At 33.4% G+C, this 14,683-nt stretch overlaps 1 protein-coding gene across 3 annotated transcripts; it reads left to right on the forward strand.

Moving 5' to 3' along the window:
• The first annotated feature begins 37 nt into the window (after window positions 1-37).
• On the forward strand, window positions 38-13,840 carry LOC145726837 (uncharacterized). 3 transcript variants are annotated; one of them, XM_081976089.1, is made up of 11 exons: window positions 38-187; window positions 253-704; window positions 761-1,047; window positions 4,447-4,641; window positions 4,694-4,930; window positions 4,979-5,122; window positions 5,175-5,363; window positions 5,420-5,666; window positions 8,605-8,755; window positions 8,812-10,506; window positions 13,323-13,840. In XM_081976089.1, exons 2-10 carry the CDS (start codon window positions 380-382, stop codon window positions 10,496-10,498), a joined length of 3,462 nt encoding a protein of 1,153 aa, XP_081832215.1. In that variant the 5' UTR covers window positions 38-187; window positions 253-379; the 3' UTR covers window positions 10,499-10,506; window positions 13,323-13,840. The 3 variants fall into 3 exon arrangements, with proteins under 3 accessions (XP_081832215.1, XP_081832214.1, XP_081832216.1); XM_081976088.1 differs by having other exon boundaries at window positions 58-704; XM_081976090.1 differs by having other exon boundaries at window positions 58-704; window positions 815-1,047.
• The last annotated feature ends 843 nt before the right edge of the window (window positions 13,841-14,683 follow it).

The raw sequence follows: 14,683 nt of genomic DNA on the forward strand, positions 1-14,683 counted from the left end.
TGCTGACACTGCTGACAGCTTGATTGACTATGACACATGACACTTGACAGCTGAATATGCATGTTTATTGTTTATATTTTATAGAATGTGAAAGTGAATTTAAAATATTCAAAACTTACAAACAATAACAATTAAAGTGTTAATTGGATTTGCAAACTCTGCTATCATTTGTCATTTAAATTGGCTTGTACGTATACTTAATGACGGTAAATGAAGAGGTGTTACATCAATTTGGGTTCCTTTAATCCTCAGTTCTAGAGATCTAGGCGATTTGGAAATCATTCAATTAACCTGTAAACATTAACTAAAGTTTACTTGTTTGCTAGTGTAAATTATTATCATAAAGTAGTATCTTTATGAACAACTTGGCTAACCAAAAATGCGAACAAAAAAACGTATTAATGTGCCAAACCCTGTAGCTAAAGGTTTTCCTCCATCTTATGAGCCGGCTTTTAAGAGAGTTGTTATACTTTACGCAGAGAAAAAGGGCAATCAGGAAGCGCATAAACGTTACGGCATCACTGAAGAGACAATCAGAAGGTGGAGAAGGTTAAGGGATGAAATAATGGAACAAGCAGAACATCCGGTTCGAAGGTCTCAGAGACTAGGAAATGACAGTTGCAGTGAGTCCACATCCTCCAAGTGTGATTCAGATTATAATTTTTTGAAAGAGGGACTGCATGACAGTCTTTCAGTTGACATAGGTATGTATTTCTGTATTAAGTTTTAAAAGTTTTTTCTTGAGTATAACATTGATTAGACTCAATGCCTTTAAAACAACGCCTGTCACAAAACTTGAATGAGTCCTCTATAGCATCAATGTCAAGTGAATCACCTCTTCAAAGTTTGCCAATATCCCCAACAAAATTGAAAGTTACCAGACAAGGAGGTAAAGGATACCACAAGTCTACAGAGGCTTCAGAAGTTTGTTTAAAGTGGAACAGCTATAACTCCAACATGCAAACTGTTTTTCCCAATTTGTTGACAAAGGAGCAATATGTTGATGCTACTTTGGTGTCTGAAGGACAAATGTTGAAATGTCACAAAGTAAGTATTATAATGTTAGTAGAAGTTGATTTAAATAAAAAGTATTTTATTAGGTATTTTATTTTATAAGTGGTATTTGTGTAGTATTTTTATGACAAAAGAATATATTGAAACTAATGACCTTCTTAACAACTACAGGATTATTTAATCTTTGAAGTAGGGAAATATTGTTTGTAATACTTCCTTTACTAAAATTCTATTGATGGTTATTTATAGTCAACTTTGATAATTTATAACACAAGTTAAAAATGTGTAGGAAGTGTCAACCTATCCAGACCTACCCTACTTGTTGACTACTAAAAAATGCTAGAAACTATTTAAAAAAAATTGATAGATTTCTTTTATTTATTATGATAAAATATTGATAATCTTTATTAGTTAACTTACTAAAATTGATGGAATTTATTTAACTGATATACCTAAGTTCAAGATAGTCATATACTTTCTATTAAACTTAAACTGAATATAAAGAAGGCTAGGGTAGTTGGCAATTGCATCATGTTCAGGATATGTTTGTATTCAATATTTACATTGCCAGGTTGACAATTATGGCTAAATAATTTACAATTCAGACTTTGATAATATTATGATGAATAACAGATGGTTAAAATGTCATGTCATATTCATATTTATGCAATTAAACAGCTTCATTTGTAACTAGAGACAGTCAAAGGTAATTTTCTGCACAAAGAATGTATCAAAAACAGTAAATTATCGAAATTTTTCTTCTAACTCTAAAACAGCTTTTCCACATGAAAATTACTTCTTAAAAGTAGTAGCTTAAAAATTGCATTAAAATGCAAAACGTGGTTCACCTGACTGCTGTCAAAACTTATTAAACAGTGCTGTGAAACCGTAAAATGTCAAATAGTCGCGTTTTTTAATGAATTACGCCGGAAATTGTTATTTATAGCTCTGTGGAGTTACATTTAATAGTTGTGACCTTAAATGACATATAAAGACATTAAATTTGATAGTTATGACACTTCACAGCGTAGCTTCTAGTCAGGTGACACGTTATAACTGTTAAAACTCATTCAGCAGTTAGATGAAACTAACAATTGCAAAACAGTTGTAGTTTGCATTTACACCTCATTAAAGCCCCACATTTGACAATTGTGAGGTTAAGCCACTGAAATGTTTTAACTTTACCTGACATCTGTCAAAAATCGGGCAGCTGTGACGCAAAATTACCAATCTCAAATAGTTTTACCGCTTGGATAAATCAAACTGCACATTGTATTTATAGTTCTATGAAACGAAAATTTGACAGGTTCCTTACAGTGTAATTTCTCCAAGAAACACATCTACATTTTATAATTTCCAAATCGTCCAAATTCTATTCTTCCTCAAATTTTCTAAAATTTACTACATTTTCTTGGCATTTTTAACAAAAATAAGTTTCTGAACACATTCCATTTTCTATTTGTCACATAAAATTTGGTAACATTAGAGAGTGCTAATGCATATTTCAATTGTCAGTAATAGTCAGCTTGTTGGGTGCTTAAGGAAGTTTAGGTTTATTTTTTATGTCAAATTGACAGTATTCATTTAGTCTAAAACAAGAAAATGTAACAATATGACAAATGTTGTCACAAGTAGATTAACACATAAGAAAAATGGTGCTGGCCTTTACATCTTTCTGAGGAATGTTTGTTGATTCACGGTGATGGTATATTAGAAGTATCTAGAAAACAACTCAATATTTTTCACTGCAATTTGGAGTGTAGCCTAAGTTGGGTCCAAACTTTCTTTCCAAAATATTTTGAACTTAACGGGGTGGCCAGATCAGACGGAAAGAACACCAACTTTTGTTTTTCAAATGGAACACCCTGTTTTTAATCTCATTTTGGATTCCTCGCATGAAGACTAGTAATTAATGTTAATACTTCCCTATACCTATCTTGCACCGTTTCTTAGATATTTCATAAAAATGGTAAATTTGTCAGCAAAACGGTGGTCTAAACTTTAATTAAATTCTCAAGTCCTGTAAGGTTGGCTGACAATATTATATGGTTGAAAAGCCCAGAGACAGAAAATGAAAAAATCTTCATAGTGGTCAACCTTTTACTCGGGCAGATAAAAAAACTGCTTAAAGTCCGTTTTTTTAAATGGATCTATCGGTGTTTTATGGTTTGTAATAAAAGAACATTAAATTTAGAACAAATCCATGTATACATTTCCTATACCTAACTTCAACCGTTTCTGACTTATTAACAGTTTTTCCTCAAAGGGCGCATTCAATCGTAATCCATACTAATCTGAATACGGATACCTGCTTGGTCATAATAAGTAGTTGTTGATTCTATAACTAAAACATGTTGTGACAGATATTTGTCAAATTCAACACTGGTTCAAACTTAGCAAAAGCAGGTGTTCATATTCAGATTAGTATGGAGTACGATTTTAAACTTTAAGGAAAACCTGTTGATAAGTCAGAAACGGTTGAAGTTTTAGGTAGAGGAAGAGTATACATAGAATTGTTCTAAATTTAAGGTTCTTTTATTACAAACCATAATACATTGGTGGTTGCACTTAAAAAAACAAACTTCTGGCAGTTTTTCTATCTATCCGACTTAAAGGTAAATATTGACCCTGTAGGTTGTTTCATTTTCAGTCTTTGAACTTTTCAACCATGTGGTATTGCAGTATTGTCTAACTGAAAACAAAAGATCACATAAGCAAACCTTTCAGAACTTCAAAATTTAATTAATGTTTAGACTACCGTTTTGCTGACAAATTCACCATTTTTATCAAATATCTAAGAAACGGTGCAAGATAGGTATAGGGAAGTACAAGTACATTAATTACTAGCCTTCTTGCGAGGAATTCAAAAATGAGATTAGACAACAGAATAGGGTGTTACTTTTGAAAATCAAAAGTTGGTGTTCTTTCCGACTGATCTGGCATCACCGCAAAGTTCAAAATATTTTGGACCCAAACCTAGTTTACACTCCAAATTTCAACGACAAAAATCTTAAGGCGGTTATGACATAAAGTAATATTCCAAAATATCTTAAAAATAAGGTACTATCCTAAAAACTAGGTATCCTTCACACTCAGTTTAAAAATATACAAAATTCTTTTTTTCTTTCTATATCCTATTTTAATTTGTAGTTTTTTTCTTCTATTTTTTAGTTTCACACCCTGTTGCTCCTCTTTTCAGTAATTTTTTATGTATTTTTGTGTTTGTCTTCTTAGCTCTTTTACTGAAGCAAATTTTGACATTAAGTTGACAAAAAAACAGTTTAACGATTATCAGTACGCAGATATTCATTACTTCATTATAATGGTTCTTTTATGAAAGTTACAGTGAAATTTGACTTCCATAGATTAAACAAAAACAAATGATCGTGCACTTTATTATTGCTTCTTTATGTGAATATCAAACATTTTCAGATGATTCTCTCGTCGTGTAGCCCGTACTTTGAAGAAATTTTAAGCAGCATCAGTCCATTCCAACATCCTGTATTATTCATGAAAGACGTGCCATTTTGGGCTTTAAAGGCAATGTGCGATTTTATGTACGCTGGTGAAGTACACATTTCTCAGGACAAAATCCAGGACTTGTTAGCTGCTGCTGCAGCTTTTAAGGTTTTTCTGTCAAACGGGTAATTCGAAAATTGGTATATTATGTGGTTTTTAGATCAAAGGACTTGGTACTCCTGTTGATAAAGGCGAGCCAAAACAAGCGGGAATCGCGCAAATAAAACGCGAGACAAATGAAGTTCCTTCTTTAAATAAAGTTAAGACGGAAAAACCTGATGAGAACATTTTACCAAAAGAACGACTTTCACGGAAGAGGGAAGACCGGAAAATGTTTCAAGACGTGTTTGAAGAATCCAGCACAGCGCAGAATACTTCTAAAATTGCTTTGAGAAAGGTTGTTGGAATTAAAATACGCTCATTTTCGTATAATGGTATATTTTAGGTGGCAGTTGCATCAAAACCAAGTTTAAATACATTTCAGTCAAAGCCGTCAACGTCACGACTAAATTACGCTGAAAGAAAGGCTAACTCAATACGAAGAAGAGGCAGAACACCCAAGATTGAAGCGTCCGAAGAACCCAATAAGGTTTACAAGTTCTGATAAAAGTTTAAGTGTAAAGTTTCAAAAGTGATTGCAGGTCAAAGATGTGCCAGTGTTAACTAAAACCAACATAAATGATCCTCTGGACTTGCTTCAACCAGTGTATGAGGAGGTTACCAAAGACGTTCCCCTTCAGTTGGGACGAAATAGTCTTGGAAAATTAAGGGGAAGTACTAGAAAAACGCGCAAAAGAAAATTAGTGGACTATGTGGAAGAGCGAGAAGAAGTAAAACAAATTTTCGCCTGTAATTTCTTAAATTCCTACTTAACAATATGTTACAGTCTCCAGTGTTCCTTGTCAGGAAAGGAACAAGATCCAGACCAAACGTGAAAATACCGAAAGTATTTGATTCCCATTATGAGGAAAGGTTAAAGGAGGCTACGGTGGCCACTATAGTTCGTGAGCCTCATACTGATCAGAATGATCCTCTAATCGGCGTGGATGTGGAGGAAATTAAAGCCGAACCTGTCGATGTGGATGAAAGCGCTATTGAAGTGGAAGAGAACATGGTGAACTACATTGTTCAAGGTGAGTTAATAATGTCTTGTGTGTCTGTATTTCGACTGACAATATGTCGTCAAAGAATCAGTTCAGAATCATTGTTCAAAAAATCTGGATTGTTTCATTTATTTTCTGGGTAAATTAGGTGTTACGTGGTGATACTTTTCCTTTAGAACAAGTTAATTTTAAGAATAGTCCTTACAGGTGAAAGCAGATTAAGTAGGTAGGTATACCTAATAATTAATACCATATCTGATGTTTCTTAATTTGATGTGTATCTGGTTTCTACCATTTTCTATATTCATATTCAATAAACAACCATAAGGTACAAAAAGGATCACAACTTTATTTTCCAAAAAATTTACAGTTGTTATATGAAGCCCTCCAAGTCGCAAATTTCCCATTGTTCGGATTTCTGTCGAATAATGGCATTTTAAATGTATTTTCTTTTACAAATATTTCAGTATACAATTTTTTTTTATTTTATATCAGGAAATAATACCGCTTGAGCGGTATTTAAAAATTAGCCAGATAATTTTTTATTCTAGCATGTTTTCCTTACAAATTTTCCTTGTCCTAAAGGAGTCGTGAAATTATGGAAGGACCCACCTTTTTAGGATCTTCGTGAGTGTAAGGAGGTTTTTGATAGGATTTAGAGGCTTCTGCCCATTTTAACCAAATATTCTAAGGTTTAGGACTTTTGTAAAGGCCTTTGACAATTTTTAGGAGGTTTATGACAATTGTAGAAGCTTCTCGCCATTTTAAACGATTTTTCTAAGGGTTGGGCCACCTGTAGAGTCCTCTGACAATTTTTCGGACGTTTTCAATAGTATTTAAAGGCTTCTGTCCATTTTAAACAAATTTTCTAAGGTTTAGGACTCTTGTAAAGGCCTTTGACAATTTTTAGAGGCTTTCTGGCCATTTTGCTAAAGTTTATGACAATTGTAGAAGCTTCTAGCCATTTTAAACAAATTTTCTAAGGTTTATGACTCTTGTAACAACCTTTTACAATTTTTAAGAGCTTTTTGATAGTATTTAGGAGTTTCTGGTCATTATAAACGAGTTTTCTTTGGGTTACAACATTTGTAGAGGCTTTGGGCCGTTTTAAACAATTTTTTGAAGGTTTCGGACACTTGTAGATTTCCCTGATAATTTTTAGGTGGTTTTTGTTGGTATTTAGAGGCTTTCTGGTTATTTTAAACAATTTTGCTAAAGTTTATGACATTTGCAGAAGCTTTTAGCCATTTTAAACAATTTTTTTAAAGATTAGGACACTTGTAGAGTTCTCTGACAATTTTTGGAACTTTGTCAATAGTATTTAAAGGCTTCTGCCCATTTTAAACATATTTTCTAAAGTTTAAGACTCTTGTAAAAACCTTTGACAATTTTAAAGAGGTTTTCGATAGTATTTAGAAGCCTCTGGCCATTATAAACAAATTTTCTAAGGGTACACTACATTTGTAGAGGCTTCGGGCCATTTTAAACGATTTTTTGGAGATTTCGGAAACTTGTAGATTCCCCTGACAATTTTTAGGAGGTTTTCGTTTGTATTTAGAGGCTTTCTGGTTATTTTAAACGATTTTGCTAAAGTTTATGACACTCGCAGAAGCTTCTAGCCATTTTAAACAATTTTTCTAAAGGTTAGGACAGTTGTAGAGTTCTCTGACAATTTTTGGAACGTTTTTACTAGTATTTAGAGACTTCTGCCATTTTAAACCAATTTTCTAAGGTTCACGACTCTTTTAAAAACCTTAGAAGTTTTTCGTTTCCATTTAAAGGCTTCTGACCATTTGAAATAATTTTTAGGAGGTTTTCGCTAGTGTTTAGAGGTTTTTTGGTCATTTTAAACAATGTTGGTGAGGTTTATGACACTTGTAGAGTCCTGTGACAATTTTTAGAACGCTTTCAATAGTATTTAGAGGTTTCTGCCCATTTTAACCAAATTTTCTAAATTTAGGACTGTTGTAAAGGCCTTTGACACTTTTTAAGAGGTTTTTAATAGTATTTAGAAGCTTCTGGCCGTTATAAACGATTTTTCTAAGGGTTAAGAAATTTGTAGAGGCTTCTGGCTATTTTAAATGATTTTTTTAAGGCTTAGGACACTTGTAGAGTTCTCTGACAATTTTTAGGACATTTACAATAGTATTTAGAGGCTTCTGCCCATTTAGGAACAAATTTTCTAAGGTTTAGAACTTTTTTAAAGGCCTTTGATCATTTTTAGAAATTTCTTGATAGTATTTAGAAGCCTCTGGCCATTATAAACGATTTTTCTAAGGGTTAGAACACTTGTAGATCCCACTGGGCCATTTTAAACGATTGTTTTAACAGTTAGGGCATTTGTAGAGGCTTTTGGCCATTTTAAACGATTGGTCTAAGGTTTAGGAAACTTTCAGAGTCTTCTGACAATTTTTGGTAGGTTTCTGATAGTATTTACAGGTTTCTGGCCATTTTACAAGAATAAGCTAAGAAATTTAATACACATTAACTTTTTTGTATTGTATTTTCTTAAAGAATATTTCAAAAATCTACAAAATTTACACGCAGATCTTTGTCTCGTCTTGAATTAGTAAAGATCAACAACAATTTTGAACGATTTTACCGCTAATGAATTATTAGATTCAGCTTTTTACAAAATCCTTTTTCACCCATTTTGGGGACACTTTCTTCTGGTTTCTAAACGAACAATAATGTTCAGAAAAGTTTTAACCAAAAATACATTTGACTCAAAACCCCTATTGTGAATTAAACAATGCATCACAAGTAAATTACCTGTTTTTTCTTAAAAGAAATAGAAAAACATAAAATTCTTTAATTTTGCTGTCTACGTAGGCAGCTTTGAATTTTTAACTGTAATTGTGGTTTTTTCTACAAGTTAATTAAAACTTTAAATTACAATATTGGCTTTGGTCTTACTACTACACATTCCCCACCAAACAGTTTGAAAATCAAACAATTTAACTTTCAGATCATGTACTATCATCTCAGGAAGATGAGGAAATAATTGGTAACTTTGACAGTCCTCTGGTCAATATTAGACGTAGAACAACTCCAAATATGTTCAAAAAACATCCGCCGTTCATAGTTGACGTTCACACGGTTTCAGAATCGGATATTAGGTACGATTTTCTGTCATTTTAATCTTCAAATATTCAACCGCTTTTTATGTCAACAGAATGCTAGACATTCAAAACGAAAACGTCGAGATCGTTGGCATTGCTAAAATTAGCAACAGTCAAGTGGAAGATGAAGCTATTATAAATAACTTTGATGCCGGCCAACCTAAAACATCACAAATTGTCATAACTAACGTTCAGAGTATGGCGGACAATCCATCTGAAAGCATCAGTGACAAAGAGTGCAACAGTGACAACACTGTAATTGGAAATAACTTAGAGAAGAGTGGGGATGATCCTTTAATTACACTTCCAGATAAAGAGTTTTACAATGAAAATACAGCAGTCGATCAGAAAAATAACTTAGAAAAGAATGGTTCCGTTAATCCGTTAATTACTCTTCAATGTGTTGATTCCTTTGTTTCTGAAGCTGGTTGTACGGACAGGAACGAAGCAGAAGAAAAAGTGCTTGAAAGTGAGGTTGCGATAAAAGAAGATAAAATCGAAGTTGTTCTTGAGATGGAAAACATTTCTAAAGATACACTCCCATTAAAGGCCCTGGAAGTGGATGTCAAAGATCCAGGATTAACAGATGACATTCAGAAACTTGAAGAAATACCATTGCAGCCAGTAGAAATGACTGGTAATGACCAGGAAGAAATTGGTGTTACTCCACTTAAAGAAGTACCATTAAAACTTATGGAAATCGATACTAAAGATGATGAACTACTAACGGATGTCACTCCTAAACTTGAAGAAATATCATTACTGCCAGTAGAAATGAGTGGTAATGACCAGGAAGTAATTGGTGTTACTTCACTTAAAGAAGTACCATTAAAACTTATGGAAATGGATACTAAAGACGATGAACTACTAACTGATGACACTCCTAAACTTGAAGAAATATCATTACTGCCAGTAGATATGAGTGGTAATGACCAGGAAGTAATTGATGCTACTCCACTTAAAGAAATACCAATAAAACTTATGGAAATGGATTCTAAAGACGATGAACTACTAACTGATGACACTCCTAAACTTGAAGAAATATCATTACTGCCAGTAGAAATTAGTGGTAATGACCAGGAACTAATTGATGCTACTCCACTTAAAGAAATACCAATAAAAACTATGGAAATGGATACTGAAGACCAGGAACTAATCGAAAACACTCCTAAACTTGAAGAAACACCAATGGAAATGGATATTAAAGGCCATAAACTAATCAATGATACTCAAAAACTTGAGGAGATCAAAGAGAATGGTTTGGAGGACAGTCCAGACATTCAAACTACACCAAGAACTGAAGAACTTTCCCCATGTATTATCGAGGATAGTCAACCACTACTAACGACCGAAATTGTCGAAGCCGAGTTGGAAGAATGTCTCGCATCCACTTCAACGTTGATTAACCCAATCGTTCCACAAAAAATAGACTTTTTCGATAATGAAGACTGCGCAAAAGACGTCGAATTGGAGGATTTAAGCTGTTCGAAACCAAACTGGAGCAGTTTCAAAGATGAGAGCGACTTTTTAGGCGATCGAGAAGTTGTTACCGATACGGTGGATTTCAGTGGGGTTCAACAGTTTTCGGCAGAACAGTGCGCGGAAGATTCTCTGCTCGCGGACCTGGATGACGATTTAACTTTAAAGGTAGAATCTGGTCGGACAAATGATGATCCGGAGCAAACTTTGGAGATGATTGTGCAAGATTTGAATGACAGCCTCTACGAGATGGAGAAATAGGCACTCAAGTAAGTGGTTTTTGTTTTAATTTTAAACACAAAAATGTGATGTTTTTGTTGATTTTAAATATTAATAATGCAAGTAACATTTTACAGTGATACAGACTTAGGAAAAGCAGCCCTTTAGCATTTTCTTCTTTTAGGTTCTTTATTTCTGTTTATCCTCCAAAGGATGTAGTGACACCATTTATATTTGATTCAGCAGTTGATTCCATGCTTGCCTATCCTGTGCAATCCTTTCGGCATCATGCAGTTTCATGTTTATTAAGGGTTTTGTTTGGTCTACCCATCTAGTTGGAGATCTGCCTCTTGAGCGTTTGCCTTCTACTTTCCCTTCTATGATTAGTCGTTCCATTGTTCCTGATCTTCTAGCTATATTCCCAAGGTACTGCAGATACATGCGGTTTATTCTGTTTAGCAGCTTTGAACGTGGTCCAATTTGTTGTAATACGGATACGTTGGTTCGGCGTTCTGTCCACGATACTCTTAAGAGTCGTCCATAAACATTCATCTGCTTTGTTTAAAGTTCATGTTTCCGCTGCGTAGGTTGCAATGGGGAATACAAGAGCATTCAACTAGACGGGGTCGTCGGTTTCCATTTCGCTTTCACATTTCCCAGTGTTGGTAATCAAGGAACCAAGATAATTTAAATTGTTTACCACTTCATACCCTGCAATTTCTGATATTTGTGGAGAATTGTTGTCTTGTCTATCTACTCTAATCTAATTGTTGTCTTGTCTAAACTATCATTATTTTCGTTATAGATTTATTTATTTTCAAGCCATATTTTTCGCTAATAACTGACAGTCTGCTCATAATTTCCGTTATTTCTGGTTTTGTTGAGGCTATGATCAGTGTGTCGTCGGCGTAACGGTTGTTAATCCGCCTTCCACCAACTGGTATTTCGCATTGCCACTCATCTAGAACCTCTCTCATGACGTATTCGCTATAAACGTTATATAAGGTAGGTGAAAGAATGCAACCCTGTCTAACTCCTGCAATCGTTTTGAAGCTCCCCGAGTAAATCCCGTTGATTCTGACTTTCGCGCTGTTTTTCTGATAGAGGTTGCGCACCAGTTGAACCAGGTGTCTATCGATTATAATAACATCTTAAACAGTTTTCAGGTCGTAAAGTAAAGTAATTTTTAAACCGAATTTTGGAGGGCTGTATCTCTTATTTTTTGTTGTTGTTCTTGTTTTCTGTCAACTTATTTTTAAATGGGCTATTGAATGGTGCATTATTGACACTTAAATTTGGACCACCCCGTACAAAATCGAAGATGTTATGTTAGTTTTAAATGTCTTTCTAAAATCATGGGATCAACTCAACTCAAGCAAATTTGCAGAACATCTTTATGTTTAACGTGTTATGCCACTGCTCAAGTTGTTTTTTGTCTTAAGCTTTGTTTTTTTTTGTACTATGCACAGTTTTGGAGGTTTAAATATGACGATCTAACCGAACCTACTTTAGTCTGATTTAATTTTTATTCTAAAATTTAGAGAGGGCCACCTGTAGCCTGTATTGTGCCTTACACATATTTAAAATGGCGTAGCTTTTTTGAGACACTCTGTATTTAACTCTAAATTATGAATTCTTATTAGAGTTGATTTGAGCCGCGGATGTTGAGATATTTGGATTTAAAATATTTGCGTTATGATCAGGTTTAAGTTAAGTCTTAGTAAGAAATGGGGTAAACGCGTTTAATAAAAATAACTGACACCAAAAACTAAATTAGTAACTTTTTTCTCTAGTATAAATAATAGTGAATAATTGCTGAATTCATCACTAAAACATCATAGTTATTATTGTTTTATACTAGAAAAAATAGTTTAGTTTTTAAATTAGTTATTTTAATTAAACGCCTTTTAAATCTTACAATAAAAATTAAATCAGATTTTGATAATCCACCTTACAAGATCTCACCTAACCAAATTATGAATCAGTACGATGATTATTAATTTTAAAAAATTATAAATTTTGTACAAAATTATTAACGAAAAACTGAAACTAAATTGTACTTCTGACGCCCTATATCTCTCACATTATCCACGTTTGGACTAAGGTTGGGTTAGATGGTCATATTTAAGCCACAATAACGTTGTGGTAGCATTTTTCCGCACATTTTAGAGACACCCTGTAATGATCTATTCTTTTATGAACCACACATTACAGATCATTAGCAACACTACAAATAGAAATACAGTTTTGTCTCCTGTAAAAAAGGCTAAACTTACAGGTTTGGAAGGTTTTTTGAAAGTGTTCTTGTTGTTTCTAATAATAATGACGTTTTTAGAAGGGTCTAAAAATATCTAAAATTATTTTTAGTTTTGAAAAAAGACTGTCATAGAATTTTTTATCCTCATAAGTCGTAATTGTTATACTTATTATCGGGACTTATCGTACTTTCTAGTGTAACATAAGAAAACTAAGAGAACTTTTAAAATTAGCTTCTTGTAGTCATTTTCTGAAAATTGCATTTTAACAGCAATTGTCCATTATCCAATAACCTCTGTCCTTGTATACGAAAACATAAACATTTTTGAAATACAAGTGGTACTTTTGCCAAAAATCGTGTATTCAAAAATGTAATATTCTCTTTTGTTTTAAGTTTTTATTTTTTGGGCTTTTTTCTATTATTTATTTAATAATTCAAGACGAATCAAACTCAGTTCTCAAAAACTAGGTTTTGTTATTGTGCCACTTCATGTTTCTTACTTACGGTCTTCAGTTAGAAATCTGTAGTTAGAATCTGAATCAGTCTATAACTAGAAATAAATGATCAGAGGAAAATTAGTAGTAGATTGATTTATTTTTTTTGTTACAGCTCTTTTATTACACATCAAGGACTTCCATTTCAGCAGAATGACATTGATTGACATCACCTTGTATATAGTAGACTGTAGGGATTTTAAATACTCTAAGGAGCCAATATAATTTCAAAGTTGTTTAATGGTACGGCGTTAAAACTTTAAGCTTTAGTGAGTATTATTTTTTTAAGTTTTAAATAACCTAAAAGTATTGAATATAAAAAACTAAACAAATCTCTTATAAGAACTGCGTAAGCAGTAAAGATTCTGTTTTTGTTTTAGAGGGGCTTTACTAAAAGTTTTTTTATTGCATGCAAAACAGAATTTGATTCAATTTAGCTCTTTATACACCTAAATAGATTAGTCTTGATACATTGTTTTTTATACAGTGTATACATTTTATTTTAACTGTGATTTTTACAAGCTTAAGTTTTGTTTGCACCCACTCAGTGAGGTCCCATTCACAAATATCTGTAAGCTTTTCAGAATTTTCCATTTCAACTGTATAAATATATACGGAACTAAGTTAGATAGTTTTTCGTCTTTTTGTTCTACTAACCCTCTAAAACCCAACCGGGAGTTCATACGAAACCAGGAAAACTAACAAACCGTCAAGATTCAGCTGGTCCCTCAGCGAAAAAAGCCCCGAGGGTCCTCGTCAACAGGAAACAGACATTTTGCCAAGTCAATCTCCTGCCGTTCCCAAATTTAATTCTGGATTCCTTTTAGTGAAATCGTACGAACGTTCTTCGTCCCTCCGGATGCCGTATCCCGTTCCTCGTATACGCTTTCCTCTGTATGATTGGAGAGGGGGATTGAAAGGATCGGTTGGTTGTTATTTCCTGAAGTGTATACAGTGTGTCCAAGATAATATGAGAATATAGAAGATGTACAGGTATGGTGGGCAAAAGACTATATTTTGTTTACATCGTGAAGAAAACCTTTGCTAATATTTGTTACATTTTTATATTTTCTGATACATTTCGCATTAAAAGGAGGTCTTTCGGGAATTGCATCGATCAATTATGAAAAAAGTACCTACAGTTTGAAAATTTGGCATATTTTAGGTAGAACACCTTGTATATTCCCAAATTTTCGGATTCTTCAAAACAACTCTATCTTGAAAGCAAAAGTTTTGGGCTACATTTTGACGTTGGAGCGAACCTGCTAACTGTCACGGGAATCATGTTAGGAGCTGTCAAATTGAGACATTTTTAAAAGGGTTGTTCACTTACGCTGCTCTATTTCCGATTAAAAATTTCGGAAAGAAGAAGGAAATTGTGTTGAGATAAAATAAAACTGAAATTACGAGCTATATTTTGTCGTTTGAACGAAATTTATAGCAGTCATATAGTAACCAATAAGTTAGCACGTGTCA

This window comes from Ips typographus, linkage group LG3, assembly GCF_016097725.1.
Source record: "Ips typographus isolate SLU linkage group LG3, UJ_Ityp_2.0, whole genome shotgun sequence".
Taxonomy (NCBI): Eukaryota; Metazoa; Arthropoda; class Insecta; order Coleoptera; family Curculionidae; genus Ips; species Ips typographus.

Coding starts and splice junctions, on each gene's coding strand:
- LOC145726837 (XM_081976089.1), top strand. CDS start 380: ATGCGAACAAAAAAACGTATTAATGTGCCAAACCCTGTAGCTAAAGGT. Junction 705..760: donor CAGTCTTTCAGTTGACATAG/GTATGTATTTCT, acceptor AACATTGATTAG/ACTCAATGCCTTTAAAACAA. Junction 1,048..4,446: donor AAATGTTGAAATGTCACAAA/GTAAGTATTATA, acceptor AAACATTTTCAG/ATGATTCTCTCGTCGTGTAG.